This window comes from Eublepharis macularius, chromosome 5 (assembly GCF_028583425.1).
Source record: "Eublepharis macularius isolate TG4126 chromosome 5, MPM_Emac_v1.0, whole genome shotgun sequence".
Taxonomy (NCBI): Eukaryota; Metazoa; Chordata; class Lepidosauria; order Squamata; family Eublepharidae; genus Eublepharis; species Eublepharis macularius.
In genome coordinates, this window is record NC_072794.1 from 147293109 (window position 1) to 147314576 (window position 21468).

At 44.0% G+C, this 21468-nt stretch overlaps 1 protein-coding gene across 1 annotated transcript in view; it reads right to left on the bottom strand.

The window, feature by feature from the left end:
• Positions 1-1588: 1588 nt before the first annotated feature.
• Positions 1589-21468, bottom strand: part of KCNB1 (potassium voltage-gated channel subfamily B member 1) — a 250199-nt gene continuing 230319 nt past the window's right edge. Inside the window, exon 2 of the mRNA XM_054980878.1 lies at positions 1589-4042. Within this exon, the coding sequence (XP_054836853.1) occupies positions 2003-4042 (2040 nt within the window). The 3' untranslated portion in view covers positions 1589-2002. The remainder of the gene's footprint in view (positions 4043-21468) is intronic.

The window sequence follows — 21468 nt, forward strand, 5'->3', positions numbered from 1 at the left end:
AGAGACTCATTTTGTAAGGGGGAAAAAACCCACAGAAGTTTTTTTCCCCCTCCACTGATTTAACAGTGTCCTTTAGAGTGCATCAATTTTGTGGCCTTGTGTCTTTCCTTTTGCTCATTTTTGTATGGCAACCATCTAAAGTTTCTGCTTATACTGACTGCCAGTATAAGACAGAATATCGGCGCCCACACCAATGTGTCTGGTATAAGAAGAGTGCACTGTACTCTGAAAAGAGAAGTCAAACTTTCAATGACACATAGATTACAGTAACAATGGACACAACATTAAGTGTTATCATCACAGTTATCGTAGTTCGTTACCATGTGGGTAACAAATCACAGATGTGACGAGGCACAAATCAAGATAGTGCTTTTTTTAAAGTGCTAGATTTTTTTAAAAAAATACATTCTTCTCTGCTTCTCTACTCCACTTGATTTTTTCCCCAAAAGCAATAATAAAATCAACATAAAGTGCTTTTTAATACCAACAAAATTAAATGGTACTACATTTAATATAACAGTATAAGTTAGAAATCCAAGCTGGTGCTGTTGTTTATAGTTTTGATTGAAATGGTCAGTTTAAAAATGAAATGACTGAAACTATTTAAGATGTTAACTTCAGTTCTCTTCCCGTTTATGCCTGTTTTATATCTGCAAAACTCCACTGGAGCTGATTTTGATTTATCCCAATCCAAATGAAAGGAGAATCAGGCTCATTGCTTAGGGACAACTTTTTTTTTGCATATTTATGGATATATTTATTTAACACTTGCATATATTTTCATTCTTCACTATTTAAGTGCAAAATGTTAAAGAAGGATTCTTCTAGCCTGTTGAACAGATTGGGTATAAGCACTAAAAGGGTGTGCAAATAATTCAGGGAGTAGCCATCAAATGCCTTTTCCTACTATGTATTTTAGCTGCCTGTGTGCTGGAGCTGTTCACTAACCCAGTATGGATTCCCAGCTCAATGCCACCGTTTCCCCCCAATGAGAATCTTCAATGGCTGTGCTTTCCTTTCGTTCACAAATCTGTTGGTGTTTTGGTAACACCATACTAAGGACACCCTCTCCATACAAACAGCAAAGGGTGAGACCTAGATTGCTTGTTCACTTCCAAGAAGGCCAGCAGAACTCTGTGTCACTCATTGGAACACAAGAAGGCCTTCGGGAGATTCCTGGTTTTGGACAGCTCCCTCATGCACCCTGCTATCTTTATGATTGGCCTTCCTAATCCCAGTTTTTAAAATGCCTAATCTCAGATTTAGTGTTACTTTTAGCAGTATTAAGTGCAAATTGTATATAATTTGGATGGGATGGAAGGGTGTTTGGGGTTTAGAATACAAGTGGTGCAACTCGCCCTGCTGATAGTTTAAAAATAAAACTGCAGGTCTCAGTATATATTAAGCACACACAGAGAATTTGAACAGTTTATTTCTCTAGAACACTCAATTCTCTAAAATTGCGATCTAACCATAAACCTATCCAAGCCCACCCTGTTACCTTTAGACCTTGTATCCAACAGAGAAAAAGGCATAGATGGGGATGTTTGGAACAGTTGCCCCTAAGCAAAAAGTGATAACTGTTTCATGTCTCCCAATTTGTTCCAGTATTTGACTCGGTTGCCTTGGCCTCCTGTAAGGGGTAATGCAAATTAGATACTGGCATTGCCACAAAACAGGTTCATCAAAATGAGGGAGCAAATGGAATATTTGGTCACACTGACTTCAATGAAGGAAGGAAAAGGAGATCAAAGTATGATCAAGGTGCACAATCTTCAGTTTGATTGATGACTGTAGCTGGATTGGGGGCAAAACACTGCAGTGGTTCAGAGGAGGTCTTATCGCTAGCCCACCTTATGGGCATTCTCTTGGCTTTTACAAAACAGGTGGCTTGTTTCAGTCAAAAGTTCATGCCATGCAGAAGCTCTTCTTTGTGTGTCGAGTGTAAAGGCATTCCCTTTTTTTTAATTTTAAGCTTTCAATAAAAGTTCTGGAGCACATGTCAGATATTTTGATCATGTGTGTTACCATGTCCTCCTCCACTCGGCAATATGTGAACCTCGGGTGAAATATGATTCTCTAATCTGAGAGTTTCCTGGTTACCGCGGGTTCTTCCAGTGATACTTTCCATTGAATAAAGGCAATTCTGCCCTATGAGCTTGGGTGAGGAGGGTAAAGCAGCAGTCTCTAAATGGTTCTTCTCTGTTCTAAAAATATTATCCCTTTGCCTTAAATAGCCAATGTTTGAAATGCTGTATTTGGGACTTGTATTTACAGGTGGGGCCTTTGGAGGGCTTGAGTCATACAGCAACTGACCTTCGTCATCAGTGTCAGCATCAATATATTTATGTATCCCAGCATCGTGGAAGTTGAAAACGATTGCTGTCTGCTTCTCTGGTGATTTTGTGGGTGTTCTTGTACTTGCTGTAGTGTAGAGGGAGGTTTCTGGACTCATCAAAGATCGATCGGAATGTCCTGAATTATCTGTAGTTGCACCTGGAACTCCCCTATTCTTGAGGGAATCTGGATATATTCTCAGGACATTTGATGCTGCTGAGCCTATTGAGCTGACATCTTCTTCCATAAAGTTAACCTTCAGAGACCTTAACTTCAGAGGATTAGTAACTTTTATGGAACTTTTGGGGCTCTCGATGAAAAAGGTAGAGCAATGACCACCTTCTAAATTTGGTTTTATCTCCATGAATTTAGCCCCACTTCCTTCTAGCCGATACGGATCATGAATTGGATTTATTCCACCTTTGCTAGGCAGTGTAGTTAGGGGACTGTGGGAATACCTCCCCGAGTCAGGGAATTCTGTTGCGCAGCTGATGTAACTGTCAATGCTTGACATGCTCCTCATATCAATTATTCCATCTGCACGAGTAGTCAGCAAAGGAACCATTGGGCCAGGAATTGCCTCCATTTCTAGTTCTTCTTTTTGCTTGTTGGATTGACTTAATTCCTTGGTGTTAAGATTTGGCTGCGACTGAGCTTTCGCCATTTTGTTGTACATGTCTTCCAGCTGTTGGACGTTCAGATGCTGAGGACTGGAAGAAGACCGAGCTTTTTCCGGTGAACCTTGTTGTTCTTTTGTCTCTAACGATTTGTTAGAGCTAGTTTCAGACAGTGATCTCTTGGCCCACTTCCACTTGCTTGGGGATAAATGATTGTCCTGAACGTTATCTTTTTTCCCTGCATTGTCTGCCTTCTTTTCAACCACTATGTCCATTAGTTCTATACTACGGGCAAAAGCATCCTTCATATTCATGGACACTATACTGCCATTTCTTTTTGCTCTTTCGAGGGCTTCTCTCCGCTTGATGGCTTTCTCCTGCCTCTTCTGTTCTTTGTAGAACTCAGAGAAGTTATTTACAATGATTGGGATAGGAAGGGCAATCACCAAGACACCGGCAATACAGCACAACCCACCAACAATCTTACCTAAGAGTGTTTTAGGGTAGATATCTCCATAGCCAACTGTTGTCATGGTTATAGTTGCCCACCAGAAAGATGCGGGGATGCTCTTGAATTTTGTATCATCCTCATCTTTTTCTGCAAAAAAAACTAAGCTAGAAAAGATCATAATGCCCATGGCCAAAAATAAAATGAGCAGTCCCAGTTCGTTGTAGCTTCTCCTCAGTGTAAATCCCAGGGACTGCAAACCTGTAGAGTGCCGGGCAAGCTTTAGAATTCGGAGTATTCTCATGATTCGGAATATCTGAACCACCCTCCGCACATTCTGGAACTGAAGCACACTTTTGTTTGATTCTGTGAGGAAGATGGTGACATAGTATGGTAAGATGGCTAGCAAGTCAATGGCATTCAGGGGACCTTTGAAAAATTTCCACTTCTTAGGTGAGGATAGGAACCGTAAAAGGTATTCCATTGTAAACCATGCGATGCACACTGCCTCCACGTGGGCCAGCTGGGGGTTATCTGTGGGGTGGCCATATTCGTCCATGCCTTGGAGCTCAGGAAGAGTGTTGAGTGACAAGGCAATTGTAGAGAGAACAATAAACATGATGGAAATGATTGCCAATATCTGCAAAGAAAGAGAAACTGGTTAATACCGTTGAAAAAGATTAAAATATGTAGTGCGAGGGCTTTTTTCAGCTGGAACACAGTGGAACGGAGTTCTGGAACCTCTTGAAAATGGTCGCATGGCTGGTGGCCCCACCCCCTGATCTCCAGACAGAGGGGAGTTTAGAATGCCCTACGCGCCGCTGAGCGGCGCGTAGGGCAATCTCAACTCCCCTCTGTCTGGAGATCAGGGGGCAGGGCCACCAGCCATGTGACCATTTTCTCCGAGGGCAACCCACTGAGTTCCACCACCTCTTTCCCCAGAAAAAAAGCCCTGTGTAGCACCAAGACCAAGTTAGAGTCCCCCAACTTTTTGCCCTCGCTATCACAAGTAAAAATAAGTTCTACAAACATGTAAAAACCCCTATTCTGAACTATAGTTTTTAACGAAATAGAAATGAAAGCTTGGTGTCCTAGTGTGTTCTCGTTACAACACTGGGATCGTACATTGGTGGTACTGGAAGCCTCTGCTGGTGGGGAAGCTCTGTTTTCCCAGAGACTATAGTAAAGTCCACTGAAGTCCAATCAGAAAAATGGTTTCTCTTTTCGTGGTTTGCTAAAAAGACTTGATAGAAATACAAGATTTTAAGGCTTCATTTGATGAAATGATCCCTTTAAAATGTGTTATATGGATGTAACGTGCCGCTGTAAGAACTCTCAAATCTGTGTATTTTGGGCAGAAGTCATGGTTTTATATTCTAAAAAACGTTTAGAAAGTATACTGCATTCATATTTGGCACCTGACTCTCAGGTGTATTTTCTACATTCCCTTTACTTCTAATCCTACTTTGTTACTCTCAACCAATATGTGTGTAGTCTGTATTCTACTGCCCTTCCCCCAAACACTTCATACATTTGATAATGTAGGCTGCTGTCTAGAATAGTTCAGGCTATGATAAATTGGCTAGTTTCTAAGCAATCTTTGCTACCAAAAGCAATGGAGATTCCATGATAGCCACGATGCACTGGATTCTGTGCATATTTTCCTACTAGGGCAAGACCTAAAGTGGAACAAATGGAAAAGGACCCTTTGCAATAAAGCATGCAGTTCTAAAGATCAGGAGAATAATGATAAACCATTGCTCAGTGCTGGTGATAACATTTCAGAAATTACAAAAATGTTCAATAAACATAGTTATAAAATCATGCCAATGTTCAAAAATAATTTTAGAATTCTACAAGCCTTCGTGGATGCTTTATGTTGATATAAAAACTGATTACTTGGGCCAAAATATCCCTTTTTGGATGCCAAAAACACAACCTGGGAAAATGTAGTGAGGAAGCAACCCTAAGCAGGTCTATTCAAAATACTACTCAATAGGACTTATTCTCAGGAAAATGTTCTGAGAGTTTCATTGTAAAATACTGCTGACAACCATCTCTTGTATTTCTCACACAGACCATTTCCCTCAAAATTTTGGTAAAGTCATTTAGTCTGTTCATCCTTGTCAAGGTATCACATCATCTCCTTTAACTTTTGTTAACTATTGTTTTCTTTCTAGCCAGCATGGTGTAGTGGTTAGAGATTAGGATCAGGTTCCTCACAGTCACGGAAAGTTGCTGGCCAGTCACACATTCTCAGCCTAACCTACCTCATAGTGTTGTAGTGAGGATAAAATGAAGGAGGGGAGAATGATGTAAGCTGGTCAAAGAAAGGCAGGGTGTTAATGAAGTAAATGAAAAATAAAATAAAATAGCACGGGGATTTTTTTTTTAATCAAAATGTCACTTTTAAAAAGATTTTCTGTACATATGCGGAATAGCTGCATACAAACAGCTGGCTAAACACAGAATTAAAAAGAGGAGTTCTTAACCTAAATTAAGGACATAGAATGTAGAAATTGCCACAAAAGTTGCTGGAAGAATTCTCAGCCTGTTTTCTCCCCGTCTAGTCAGTAGCACTGATATGATGCTTGCAGCGCATATGCATTTGCACGCAGTGGACTTCTTGTTAGGGTAAAATGTTACCCTCAGTGAAAAAGACCCTGCTCCTGTTTGGCTTTGTTTAGACCATGGGTTGTTTCAATTCAGCTACCCAAAAGCAGCATAGATTTCATAGTTCGATATTGGACACTTCGCTGGGAAGCAGCCCAAAGATATTGACCCTTATTGATATTGCTGTCTTGGAACACAAGCCTCAAGACACCCAGGCAGGATTCCAGGAACACAAACATACAGAAAGAGCGAAAGAGAAAGAGAGAGAGCATTTCCAGAAAAAGCTTTTTCCGTATTGAATTGTTCCCACAGATGCAAAGAAAGACCTTCCTGATTGAATTTCTTTGACTCCAGGGAATTGATTAGGGCTTAAGCAACTTGGGGACAATTAGTGTAAACTATTATAGGGATTGGTCACATAAAATGAATACTTCCAACTGTGGCTGCTGATAGAACGAGGAGAAAGAATTTTAGATGATAACAGTGTGTGTAGTTTTATGGTGCTGGGATAGGAAGCTGCCAGAAAGTATGCTTACAGTTTAATTAGAAGAACTTTGGGCAACTATTAAAGAGGAGGCAATTATTTTGATTAACATGGTCAATTATTTTGATTCTTGTTATTGAGTCGGATCCAATAATTCCCACTGAGTGAGAAATCTCCCTCAGATAGAAGCAGTCTTCCCCCAAGGCATCTCCTTTCAGGGGAAGACTCTTCACCTAGAAGAAAGAAGTCCTTGGATCCAGTCCATTATTTTTCTGCTGGGTGATGGTGGTGGTGTTTGGTGGGAGGGGAGTGTCAGAGTTCTGTCTTCTCCAGGCATGAAAACTTCTTGCCTTAGCCCAGCACCACTAATAGTACAGTATAAGAGGAGACGGGGTGTGTGGACACCCTTTACCTCAAGGCTTTTGTCGGCACCCCTTCTCTACAAGCTGGAGCTGGGAGCACCCTCACTGGCCCCCTCCTCAACTATTTTGAAGATGGTGCAGCATGCTCTCTTGCTGCCCCCAGTCTCTCACCAAAGCACCTCCTCCTGTGAGAAGTTAGAAGCTGCGCCCACCACCACTGAGGCTTATGGTTGCCAGCATCCAGGTGGTAGCTGGAGATCTCCTGGAATTACAAGTGATCTCCAAAATGCCTGCTTTGAAAGCTGGAATCTATGGCATTATACCCTGATGAGGTCCCCTCCCTCCCCAAACTCCACCGTCTCCAGGCTCCACCCCCCAAATTTCCAGGAATTTCCCAACCTGGAAACCCTACTGTGGCTCTACCCCACCTTCTTTTCTTGAGCCATCCTGAGATGCCATCGATCAACTAGGGCAGTGGGCATGATGGTTCTCCAAAGGGGAGCTTTTCTCTGCAGTGTCCTGTCCTGCAACCAGAAGTAGCTGCTAGTTGGGGACTGGGGAAACCATGGCTCACTTGAATAAACACTGCACGTATCAACCAAACCAGCCAAGGCTAAAATACTAGGGAGACACCATATTGTTCTTTCTCTCCTTCATATGAACAGGATCAAAACACCTCTTTTGTAAGTTATTAACAACAACAGGAATTTCATAGATGAGGGATAAGGTTCGAGTGTAAAACTGTGCATACACAAACTGTATTTCCATGCAGTCCAGAACAATTTTGAATCATCTTGAGCATTCACAAAAAGCCATTTTCCCCCAAGTCTTTGCGGGTGATGTCCTCAATTTACAGTCAAATTGTGATTGGAACAGAGGGCTGATTTATTGTCGAAGGCTTTCACGGCCGGAGAACGATGGTTGTTGTGGGTTTTCCGGGCTGTATTGCCGTGGTCTTGGCATTGTAGTTCCTGACGTTTCGCCAGCAGCTGTGGCTGGCATCTTCAGAGGTGTAGCACCAAGACAGAGATCTCTGTCTTTTGGTGCTACACCTCTGAAGATGCCAGCCACAGCTGCTGGCGAAACGTCAGGAACTACAATGCCAAGACCACGGCAATACAGCCCGGAAAACCCACAACAACCAGAGGGCTGATTGCTCATCACTGAAGGCCTTTTTGAACACCACAGTCCTGCCAATCAGCCCTTCCCTGCCAACCAGTTGATTTTAGGATTCTCCATCTGTGCAGATCCTAAATAGGGCTGGACCTCACAGTAAAGCTTAGTGCGGATACCACTCTGGGATTTGTAAAACTTCTGTCAATATGGCTCAGGATAGGGTTGCCAGCCTCTAGGTAGAACATGGAGATCTTCCAGAATTACCACTTATCTCTAGATCAATTCCCTGGAAAAAATGGCTGCTTTGGAGGATAGACTCCATGGCTTTATACCCTGCTGAGCTCCCCCAATACTCTATCCCCTCACAGTTTCCTGGAGTTGGAAACTCTAGTTCAGCACCAAGAATGCTGCTTGGGCAAAAAGAACAGAAAGGTTTGGGAGCTCCCAATGAACGGAATATATTTTTCTGTAGCAGGTAAGTTACTTAACATCTCGGAAGTATAAATTAAGATATGTCAGGCAAACTGGTTGAGACAATGGCAGCATAAAATTATGCCACCTCGGTAGTTTCTACAAGAATGTGTGGCATTCTGATTTTAATGCTTAAAGGAGGGTTTTAAACAATAATGTTAAGTATAATTTGTTATATTCGACATGGATCACATTAGAAAGGTATGCCCTGTATTTTAAGTTTTATAAAAGTATATCAAGTTTAATTACCATGTATTATTTTCAGCTGGAGATAATACACAGTAATAAAAACCCTGAGAAAGAATGCATACATTCAGAATACACTGGGAGTGCTGAGAGTTTTTTTTTTTTTTTAAAAACTGGTTTTTAAATAATTTGTTCCCCTTGCTTTACCTGTTTGCTGTTTCTCTACATCAATAGCTGCAACACTATAAAATCTTTTTTTTAAAAATCCTCCCAACCTCATGTTGTCTTCAACTTCTCAACTTTCACATAATATAGAACATTATTTACCTTTTTGTTTCAGTTATAGCTGTAATCAAGATTGGGGCCCCCAGATTTTTAGAGCCCATGGGCACCTTTGCAATTCTGACACAGGGCGGTGGGAGCAACCACAAAATGACTGATGCTAGGATTGCCAGCCTCCAGGTGATGGCAGGAGATCTCCGGGAAATACAACTGATCTCCAGACCACAGAGATCAGTTCCCCTGAAGAAAATGGATGCTTTGGGGGGTGTGTGTGTGTGGATGCTATGGCATTAGGGTTGCCAGGCCTTCTCAACCTCCCAGCAGGGGGACTGGCTCCTGGCACTTACCTCTGGTGGGGGGAGGGTGCGGAAAGCGTGTGCGCTTCCGCAAGTGCGATGACATCACTTCTGGAAAGTGACTTAGATTGGGGCCGCTGCAGAGTACGGGAGCACTCCTGCCCTCCACAGCGGCCCAAGACACACTTGTTTCGGCCCAAATCAGGATCATTTCAGGCCCATTTTCAGCCACTGCGGAGTGTGGGAGTGCTCCTGCGCTCCACAGTGGCCCAAAATGGGCCAAATCTGCACCAAAACAGGCCTAAAATGAGCCCTATTTGGGCTGAAACAGGTGCGTTTGGGGCCACTGTGGAGCGCGGGAGCGCTCCCGCGCTCCACAGTGGCCCCAATCTGGGCCAAAATGGGCCCAATCCAGGCGGCTGCTCCGCACGGGATTGTGCAGTGCTGCAGGGGAGCACGCACAAAAGGTGCATTCCCCCCCCCCCGCTGGCCAGGTAAGTGGGGGTGGGGTGTGGAGGTCTGGCATCCCTCCATGGCATTATATCCTACTGAGGCCTCTCCTCTCCCCAAATCCCATTCTTTCCAGTCTCTACCCTCAAAATCTCTAGGAATTTCTCAAACTGGAGCTGGCATCCCTAGGTAATGCCAACCACAAAATGGCTGCTGCAGGGACACAGCCACACACGAGGAAGCTGAAGCACAGAGGAGAAAAGGGGTAATTTTAAAAATACATTGGAAAAGAGGAATGAGGGAGAATAAAACTGTGGTGGCAGCAGCTGCTAAAACATTTTAATCTGTATAGGCAATCAGATCTCCAGTGGCCCATTGGAAGCCTTTCCGGGCAAGAGCCCCACCTTACTCCACCTACTTTCTAAAACATTTGATGGGCACCAAGAAAGGTGGTGGCAGCACCATGGTGCCCAGAGGCACCACACAGGGGACCCTGATCAAGACAATAACTGGAAGGTCAGTTTTAATAACTGTCTGTTGCACTCCTTGTAGTTCAAGACTTTCAAAAATATGGAGCCCCCAAGTGGGCTGTCTGAAGGGAGTCTTCTTCAAGCAGGCTTGCCGGCAAAGTCTTTAACAGCGTTAAGGACCTGTGTAGCTGTCGGAGGGCGGCTGCATTCCATTAAGTGAGAAATCTTATCTCCCCTCCCTTTTGAGCAGCTTTTTTTTTTGTTGCCCTGGTTGCAAGTTGTTTTGCTTGGGCACATTTAAGAAGGAAAAAAAAAAGATAAATGGAAACAAATGTTCAGGAAGAAAATGGCAGAAAAACACTATGAAACAAAGGTCACACAGACCTGAAACATGGGCATGTGTGTGTCATCTAAATTACAAGCTCCCTTCAGTCTAGTTTGTGGCTGCCATTTTTCATGTGGTTAAAAATAGAAACAGTAATAAATGAATGAAGATGTCTCACAGGGTGTTTTCCAGGTATTTGTGAGATGTTCAGAGTGTGGGGGAAGGAAAGCTCGTTGAAGAACGGCTGAAAAACCGGAGATTTCCAAAGAACATGACCTATTCAAGCCTGAGTGAGCAGTTCCGCATCTAGACACATGTATAATAGATGTGCCTGTTAGAAGCCAGGCTGAAACGGAACAGCAATGCCAGTCAACGTCCCTCCCACCTCCCCTTCAAAAAGTCCCAGAATGGAGGGCTAAACACAAAAACATTCACATCATAAACAAACAAGGGGCTTATATTTAAACAGCTGAGCAACTATTAACATGAATGTCACAAGGCATGCTGCTCTTAGCTGTTTGGAGGACTGGCAGTTGCTAGAATGTTATTTTGCACATGAAGCTTCATTCAGAGGCAACCAGGAGGCAAATAACGTAATGAATTCTTTCCCTGTGTAAAAAGACCATTCATCCTGTGCATATCTCAAAGCTAGCATTGGACTGTGCGGCTGATTATATTTGAGAGAAGGTGTGTGGCGTGACAAGTTCCTGGAGCCTTAAAAACAAGCCTTTGAAGGTCTTTTACAGAATTCCCGTTGGGTATTTTCCATACTGGGACAGGCTCATGTGGTTTCCCCATTGCTGCTGCAGCTGCTGACACACTGCATTGGCCATGGACCGTCCTCATGGTGAGTTCCCTTGCAGTTTTCCTGCCCCAGTCCTGCGGCAGCGGCCGCCACCCTTCTGTGCCACCTGGGTTTTTCCACTTTTTATAAAAATTGGCAATTAATATTGTTATATCATTATAATGTTGTGGTCACCCTGGCCACTGAAGGTTGGGTTGTCTGAGTGGTGAGAAGTGTAGGAGCTTGCAACAAACTGGTGAGCAGGCAACCCTCCATATGCCCTTCCTGGGAAGAAGCGCTCATACGTTGCAAGTATCAGCAATATCCATGTTTATTCAGTTGTACAAGCAGAGGGCAAGTTAACTTCACTGACCCCATCCTGGGGCCTCGTTCTCATCCTCTGACCCCAGCCAACCCCAACTATGGCATAGAATCCACCTTTAAAGCTCATAGTGTGGGACCCTGCCCCCTCCCTGAACTTCCTCCAGCCCAGGCTCTCCCTCCAGCCCAATGGCACGCCCTTCCTGACAAGCACAGCCACTGGCCGTCCTCTTCATGATGTCAGCATCCCTAGCATGACCTGCCCTCCAGCAAACTTCTTATTTCTTACAAAGTATGCCCAGGTGGAGTGCCCCTGGGGTTGTGCCCGAGCCCTGGTTGGCCCAATGCCCCTGCTGGTCGAGGGGACGGCTGGCCATGACCAAGCCTAGTTACAACTGTAAGAGCTGGTCTATCCCGTTCTCTGAAACTTAAACTTTTAAAAAAGTAACTCTCTAGCTTCTTTCGTTGCAGAGATATCCTTTCCACTTATATCTCTGCAATGAAAGGGGCTCAAGAGTTACTTTAAACAAAAAGAACTCTGGGAATTCAGAGGACCAAATATACAGATTTTTACATTGTAGTGGTATAAAATATTCAACTGCCAGTTTAAAAAAAAACACCCCCATGTTGGTGGGGTGAGAAATGACATCCATGGGGACAGGCGGAAGGGGAAATGACTGCTGTGCTAGGCCACTGGGAAAACCTGAACTTCCCCACCCCCATGGCAGCCATCTAGGCTCTGCTGTGATCTTTCCCAAAACTTCTCAGCAAAGCAGATTTGGGAAAGTGTGACAAAAAGCCAGGGAAAACTGAGGAGGCACATGAATGCACCACAATGCTGTGGGAAGTGTGTGTGTGTGTGGGGGGGACCCGCTTCCTAACAGCCTCAAACCCAGTGCAATTAACCCAAGTGGGAAAGGTCTTGGGTGAAAAATAGATGGAATTTTAAAAGCACAGGTGCTTTTTTGTATAATAACAAAAGCAACAAAGAAATGAAGACTATTTTGGCTCAGCTTTTTCTATGCCTGCCATGGTTTCATGTCTCTAGAGGGCAAGAAGCTGCATATTAAAGGCTGTGCTCCATCCAGTAGCTGTGAAGAGAATTCCTGTCAAGGTCTTCTATGCTTTTATCATCTTAACACCAAAAGATGACACTTCCAAAGGCTTGCTAGGCCCAGCTGCTTTGCTGAACCTCAACCAAGTCCCCCCCCCCTTTCATTCGTTGAGAACAAAATGTTATGGTTGGTGGCTTTTTGATGGTGTAGTTCAGCTAGCAATGTGCCCAGATAGCATGAAATCAGCTAAGGGTAATTAAGCAAATAAGCCTGACTGCTGAAGAAGCCTTCCTTTCCTGAATATGCATAGAAATAATTAATATTTTTTTACAAAGAGAGAGAGAGGAAGAGCAAGTGCAAGAGCGAGAGAAACCTAACATTATTACCACATATGACACTGTACATTTTCCCTCCTTTAAAAAAGAAGGAAACAGTATCATTACACACTTCAGAAACAAGTTATAATTATTTCTGATACAGTCATTGATGTGATATTGGGTTGTCAAATTGTTCAGACATAGGGACACCATGCTGATTATATTCACAATGCAAAAAAAAAGCTCTTTCAGATCAAAACAAACAAAAATGCCAGTGACTTGATCTTAAAAACTTCAGCCGAAGCATCAAATATGGTTATAATTTTGCAATACAGGAGATGTCTGTTTACAAAGTAGGGGTCATAGCTCAGGGGCAGGACATGAATTTTGCATGCGAAAGACTCTGGCTGGATCCGCAGCATCTCCAGTTACAAGGTTCTTATTAGCAGAGCTCTGAAAGTGAAATAGCTCAGCCCAAAACCTTATAGAGTGCTAGTTGGAACAGAAAGTTGGGCTAGATGTCTACACATGCTCAATAAAGCTGTTCCAATTAATTGTTTAAAGGGCTGCATGATGCAAGATTTGCAGTCCTGAGTTCTTTTCTTGAACTGAAAATGACCTCAGAGAAATCTTGACAAGAGCTAGCACATGTTGGTGAGTTCAGCTGACGGCTCTTCCTCTGTGACTCTAGAGACTAAAGTCTTAAACCAGCTGCTACAGTCCTTGCTACTGAAGAAGCAGCTTTCTTGCAGCTATTGCTGTTCCCCTCTCTTCCCTATAATGTGTAAGGCAGAATGTCTGGTATCATCATGTTGTGAGCTTCTCTGCCCATGTTTTCCACAGCCAATGGAGTGGAGTGTGAGCGGATGAAACTTTTCAGCAAGAGGATCGTGGTGCATTTGGCCTTACCAAGACAGGAGGTCCTCTCAGAGCCGAGCTACAAGTGACGCCTGACACAGGTTGGACACTTGTCAGCTTCCTTCAAGTTTTGATGGGAAATGTAGGCATCCTGGTCTTGCAGCTGTAACGAAGAGCCAAGCTGTAAAACCAGGACGCCTACATTTCCCATCAGAACTTGAGGGAAGCTGACAAGTGTCCAACCTGTGTAAGGCGTCACTTGTAGCTTGGCTCTCAGACTCCTACTCAGGTCTATTCTCTGGGGCTTACTCCCAGGAAAATGTTAAGACTGTCCTGTAAAATGCTTTATGGGAAGAAGAGAAAGTACAGGAATATTTCTTTTTTTGATAGTGGTGGCCACATGTTGATTCCACTGAAATCACATGTAGTTTCATCCTCAGACTTGGTGCCTTGGATAGACTATATTTGCCATACCCCATGAGACATGCCTGTAAAATAGTGCTCACTACTGGAGACTGTACTGTGCAGAAATCTAGTCCAATGTCGTCAGGAGCCTCTGCTTTGCAGACAAGGGAAAGTTGGATTGTTAACCCATAGTTAACCAGTACAAAATGTCCCTTGCTGTCCAATGGCATGGCAATGGATAGCAATGGAAGGCTGGGCTTGGCATGCCAAAAGATTTGTTTGCTACGGAATGTTTATGAACAGTATGGATGAATGAACAGTTCTGCAAAACATGTGGATAAAGTAAAGAGGACTGCCGGAGAAGGGGGAAAAATTCAGAAATGACTACAGCAGTGGTTGGTGTGACATATTCCCTTACTCTTTACCATTTCTTTTTCAGGGTACAAATTACTGAACAAACCCTTATTTACCATTTAGTTTAAATTTGCAAAGTGCTGTACATTTAATTCCCCCCCCCCAAATGATCCTGTAACACAGGCTGATGTTTTCCCATATTACAAGTGGGAATCTGGGCATTACAAGTGGGAATTTGGGCATCTGAGATGGCCATGACCATCCAGTAAGTCTATGAAAAAGGAGCAGGACTTGAGCTTAGGTTCGCATCTCACTTCCTAGCATGACTTCTCTTTTATAAGAGGGGCCTCTGGTCAAGATGGAGTGGATTATCCAAGGCCACTCAGTGAGTTTATGCCTAAACTAGGATTTTATCTCATCCACAACTCATAGCACAGTGGTCCTCAGGGCCCCACGGTGCCCACCAATAGACTTTCTTGTGCCCACTTGTTTCTTTTACAAACAAAGAGCTCCTAACTGGAGCAGAAGACCCCGAGAAGGCTGACTGTTGTGTCTACGGGGACTGCCCATTTGGAAATAGCTATCTTAGGAGGCTACTTGGCTTGGACACTTCCAACATTTTGTAATTATCCACCATGACAGCTGTTTTGTGACCAGTCCTGCGTCCCATGTTAGCCATTATGTCGTGCCACCTGCTATCTTTTTTCAAAATCCCCAAAGTGCCTACAACTGCAGGGGAAAAGAACTAGCACACATTTGTTTTTCATGGTTGCTCCTGGACAGAAGACAAGGACGCCTTTCTCCAAATCATGCTGCCAATGCATGTGAGATGAAGGAAATATTACACATAAACCAAATTTTGCTTCTTTTGCATACAAGGAAATCCTGGTCTCCATTGCGAGTTCTTCAGGTTAGGTATCACAGATTCAAAAGTCAAACTCTTTCATAAGAAACAATGTCAACAGCAGAAAATGTAGTGAGGTTCATATTATGGATCGTATTTATGGGTCCATATTATGCATAGCTAACACAAAGTTAGAAATGAGTGGATTTTGGGGGGTTCTGCTCAGAAGATCCACCATGCAACCAGTCTCCTCACATGCAAGGTGACCCCTGGCATTGCCTTGAGATGTCTCTCACCTGCATGTGCAAAGGACAATATGTTGCTGGGTTGCATCCACCCTGCAATGCACTGGAGGCTTTGGCCTATGAACAATGAGGCCTAGTGAGGCTGAAGGCCTTGTTAAGCAAGCTCAATGTACATGGCAAGCAGACAGATCACACTGGTGCAAAACTGATGTTGTATTCCTGCTGGTATGAGCATTGTCATAGAATGATTACAGATAAACCCAACAAGTGATACAGTCCCTGGTGGCATATGGCAGGGGGTGTAATGAATGATATACAAAACTGGCCATTATGTAATGAACCCCCAAGAGTTAAATCACCTATTCCATTGAAATCAACAGGCTACAGACTCTCTTATGGTGGCAGGTGAACAATGCCACCCTGGGTAAGAGGCTTGGCAGCTGAAAGCTAATGCCAAAGCATGGTCTTTTACCTCTCTCAGCCAAGGGATACTCTGAATTTCTGCATCTATCAGTGAAGACAGTTCTACAGAGCTTATAGGAAAAGGCAGAACTAATGGAGTGTGTTCACTCTTTGATCCAGTAAATGCTCTGAGTCAGCATTTTATCCAAATGCGAAGAGGCTGCTGTTTTCCAAGTGTGCTCACGCTGGCTGCTGGGTCCTGTACCATTTATTCTTGCATTCACTCTTTGCAACGTATTCAAAGAAGAAGATGAAATCAACTCTTGTACATCGTTCCAACAGATATCATGTCAGGCAATTGCTGAGTGCTGCAATGAATTCACATCAAATAAACAGAGCTCTATGAATTCAGCTCAGTGATCTCAATCCAGAGATCCTCTTGTACAGAAAGCACCAAATAAATGGGGGTGGGTGGAGACTAGGAGGAATTGGGGCTGGCCTTAAGTTTCCCCCATGGGTGAGCTTTGCTCTTTAGTAGAGAATTGACTCCTGCCTCCTGGCAGCTGCCTGTGGGTTCTTTTTAATAACAATAACATCTGATTTATATACTGCCCTTCAGGACAATTTAATGCCCACTCAGATCGGTTTACAAAGTATGTCATTATTATCCTCACAACAATCACCCTGTGAGGTGGGTGGGGCTGAGAGAGCTCTGAGAGAGCTGTGACTGACCCAAGGTCACCCATCTGGCTTCAAGTGGAGGAGTGAGAAATCAAACCTGGGCCATTTCCACACGGCTTACCTTGTTCTGGAAAACAGCGAAATCTTGCATGAAATCGCACAATTTCGTGCGAGATTTCGCTGTTTTCCAGAACAAGGTAAACTGTGTGGAAACGGGCAAGGTTCTCCAGATTAGAGTCCTGCCATTCTTGACCACTACACCCAACTGGCTCTGGATTAAGACTTTACCTTCCTGCGAGAGATTGGGGGAAAGGGGCAGGACTGTTAGGGATAGGAGCAAAGGAATGTAAAATAGTGCTGCTAGAAATAACTGATCCATTCCCAGGTATCACTCATGTGTCTCTGAACAGAGCTTCGTAATCCCCTGGATCTTTAATCCAGTTGTTTTTTGTCATCACAGATCTATTGTGTCTTTGTAAAAGCTTTCTTAGTTGCAACAGCACTAGATTGTCATATATGCCTGTCTGCATATCTGGCATGAATGTATTCTGTGTTCTGTACTGGTCCTCTGAGGGCATGAGAAGTTTCTTATTGATGTTAAGGCAGTAGGTTATCTCACAAGCATTTACTTTCTCTTTCCCCACTGCTTCCAGAAGCATCCTTGAAGGCTGCTTGTGGCCAGCTTGAAATGTATCTTTCCTGGGAACTCAGATGATTTCATTCTTTGTTCTGTCTAGTCTAAACCTAGGTTCTCCCTGACAACCCCCCTGGCTCTTTTGCACCCAAAAACTTTAACGGCCCTTATCCTGATGGCAGGAACATTCCCATCACCAACCCCGGTCACATCACTTCTGCCAATGCACTTGTCTGAGCACCTTGAACTTGCTAAATCTCTAATAAAGTTACTTCAACCAATACACCTGCGTGTTTGCTGTGGAGAACTGGGGGATTCTACCTACCAAGGACTGACAGATAGCTTTGGACAGAAACTAGTTTTGCTAGCCTCTACATGGGGCCTGGAGTTCTCCAAAAATTACAACTTATCTCTAGACTACCCAGATTAGTTCTCGTGGAAGAAATGGCAGCTTTAGAGGGCAGAATCTATGGTATGACATTCCCACTGAGCTCCCTCCCTTCTCCAAACTCTGATTTCCCAACAGAGTGATACTAACTGTGATAAAACACCTTTGGAGGAGGGCAGGAATGTAGAGATTAAAGCAACTTTGCTTTGTAAAGCGTGCATTCTCATCTCAGCAGCACAACTAGCTGCACAGCTTACTAAACTACTTGGCACCATATCTAATCCTAAAAACACAAAGACCTAGGAAAGAATATCTCACGCTACGTGTTAATGAGTTCACAACAGAGTGGTGGTATAGAGCCCAGCCAGCAACTAATTGATAGTAGCTAATGCAATAGTATTGGCCATGTCTCCAAAATACATTAATCCTGCGAAGTTCTGGCACAGACATGTCAAGTGGGATCTATATGACAAGTAGTGGGGGATATGACTTTGTGCTGACAAGCTGGGTTGCCTCCAAGAGCTTTCCTCCTGGAGAAGTGAAACATGAGCTTATTGCAAGACTCAAGGATATGTCGGACTGGTTTGGCTCTTAGATCTTTGAGAGTCCCATTAAGGCTCCAGGGCCCGTCTTGATCACTTACTCACTTTGCCATCAATAAAGTTTGAACTAAGAGCCAGAATAAATGAAGCAAGAGCAAAACTCCACTAATTTCAACCAACGCCTATTGGAATTCAAGATCATGTGGCTCTTCTTACAATGTCAGGGAAGATGCGTGGAGTTCATGAGTCAGTCATACATATTACAGGCATAGTAGCATTAGTGGGTTGGATCCAGCCAGCTTTTTTGCTCTGCCTTTTCCAAATCTCCTCTGTACTACAGTCCTATGGCTTTTGTCCATAGAAGTGCAGTGATGCCCAGTATAGCCTTTTTGGTAGTCAAAGAGGATTCCCTTCTCCCTTTTTTCACCAGGGGAAAAACAGGTTGTGTCTATGTGATGGACTGTACTTAACACTTAACAGCAACTTTCCACAGTGCAGCAAAACCATAGAGCTGGGGGGGGGGAGGTGAACTATTTGCTAGAACGGAAACCTTGAGTGACAGCTTGCTCCCTCTTCTCTGATAGGTCAGTTAGAACCAGTTCGAAGGCAGTCAGTTGGTACACTTTACAAAGACAACAGAGAACAAGGAGTGTGTTTTGGGTGAGAGTGATTGGGTAATGGGTTGAGAGATTCCTTTTCAAGCCATAAAGGAGAGGGGTTATATCTTCTGAGGAGATGAAGATTAATTCCTGCCTAATTCCTCTGAGGAGGACATATACGAAGACCTTCATGGCTTTGGCCCCTCATATCTGTGCAATTGCCTCTGTTCCTTTGCTTCACGATGGCAGCTTCATTCATCTGAATAGATCCTTCTGCAGATTCCACCCTGGAGTTGGGCAAAATCTACAGCTCCCTGTACACATGCTTTCTCTGTGGCAGAACCCACAGGTCAGGAAAGCCCCCATTCTCCTGGCTTCCCACAAACTATACAAAACTGAATTATTCAGGAGGGTTTTTTTTAAACTCAGGTAATAGGACTGTGTCTTAAGAAATGGCTCAGCAATATCCCTTAGTAAGGGACAGGAATTGTAGGCTATTCTACTGGGTACTGTCTGTTGATGTAGATTTGCTCCTACTGGGTAGTTTCCACCTTGTTAAAAATACCATGTTTAATTACTTATGCTTTATTTCAGAAATATTTCATCTCTGTTTGGATTTATGTTTGTTTTCAGATTTCTGCAACCCCTATCCTATTGTATTTGTTCACTGAGAGCCAAGGCTTTGTCAATTTCCCCTCTCTACAGAACCAGGGAGAGTGCTGCGCAGAGGGTTTGTTTATTTCCTCCTTGCCGCTTAGAAGGGGAGATGAAACTGACAGAGCCTTTGGGAGGAAAGAGGGTGGCCAGATCTCTTTACCCTCCTGGCGGCACTCAGCTTTTAATCCTCTTTGCACGTGAGTGTTCCCAGTGTGGTGTGATGATGTCATTTCCAGGAGTGATGTCATTGCGCAGGCCCCAGGAGTGCTCATGCTCTTTGCACTGGTCTGATTTTGGTCCCCAACTGTTTTGGGCCAAAACTGGTCCAGTGCAAAGCACAGGAGTTCTCCCTGGGCCTGTGCGATGACATCAATCCTAGGAGTGATGGCATCACACCAGGACATGCCCAAGAGGCCTGTTCCCCTGTCATCCCCCCTCCGCCAGCCAGGTGAGTGGTGGAGGGGGCGGAAGGTGGGAGTGCAGGATCCCCCGTCTCCACTGGGGGACCTGACAGCCCTAGTTCTTGACTTGGAAATAGAGAATTTTGCAGCATATCCAGTGTGAAAAGGAAGGAAACAGTGGGTTGTAATTCTCTAGGTTATCAGTAAGGCAGATGCACACCCCAGACCTACAAAACTCTTATTTTCATTAACTTTAATTTGTGAGACTCATAAGGTCCTGAGAAACTAGAGGGAGGGAGAAGGATGTTGTATTCCTGTGGTACATGTAATCTCTTCCTGTCAGATCTTATAAAAACATCCAGTTATATAAACAGGCCCACCTCTCTTTGTAACTTGTCCACTTGCCCACTTATGGTTCAAAAGCTCTGCCTAGTATGAAACCCAAATCTTTCTGTCTGAAATACCAGCCTGTTAGATTTGACCTCTACCTTCAGCTAGCATTTGAGGGGGAGAAAGCCTCTCAAGTTTATAGCTGCCATTTGTACGTTTGAAAGCTGTTATCTTCTCCACACACACCCGCCCCCCATTCAGCACAGGCCGTTTATCACAGGTCTTTCTTGTGTTCAAAAATCTCTTTAATCTTTATTGCATTTTCCAGTACCTCTTCCAGTTTGGATAATTTTTTTTCCGAGCACAGTGTCCAACTCTAAACCGCATCACTCAAAGGGAAGTGTGGAGTTGAACATACTACATTCTGGGTTTCAGATAAAATATAGTGGTAAGCTGCACTACTGCAGTCCAAGCTCTGCTCACGACCTGAGTTCGATCCCGGCGGAAGCTGGGCTCAGGTAGCTCAAGGTTGACTCAGGGCCAAGCTACACATGACGAATGACACTTGAACAGCAAGTGTATTTCTCCCTGTTCACTTGCCCTCCACTAAATCCACTTGCCATTCAAGTGTCATTCGTCATGTGTAGCTTGGCCCATAGCCTTCCATCCTTCCGAGGTCGGTAAAATGAGTACCCCCAGTTTCCTGGGGGTTAAGTGTAGATGACTGGGGAAGGCAATGGCAAACCACCCTGTAAAAAGTCTGCCAAGAAAACATCGTGATGCGACGTCCCCCCATGGGTCAGTAGTGACTCAGTGCTTGCACAGGGGACCTCCTTTACCTTTTAAACCTATCTATATCCATCACACCATTACCAAAAGGTCCCTGGCAACTTCTGCCAGATAGGTAGGGACAGGTGAAAGTGCTACTATTTAGAGCACAATCCAACTGAAGTAATGCCTTTACAAGCCCCATCATTGCAGTGGGAAAGTTAAGCATGTGTTCAAAACTCATCTGCTGAAATACGTGGGGCTTAAAACCTCCATAATTCTGACTAGATGTGCCTTCATATTATGTAACTAGGGCCGTTTCCACACTACTCGCCTTCAATCAGAACACCGCGGAACGTGGATGACTTCCGGTTTGGGATTCATGGAGGTCTAACGCAGCTCCATTTGTGGAGCTGACCGGATTGC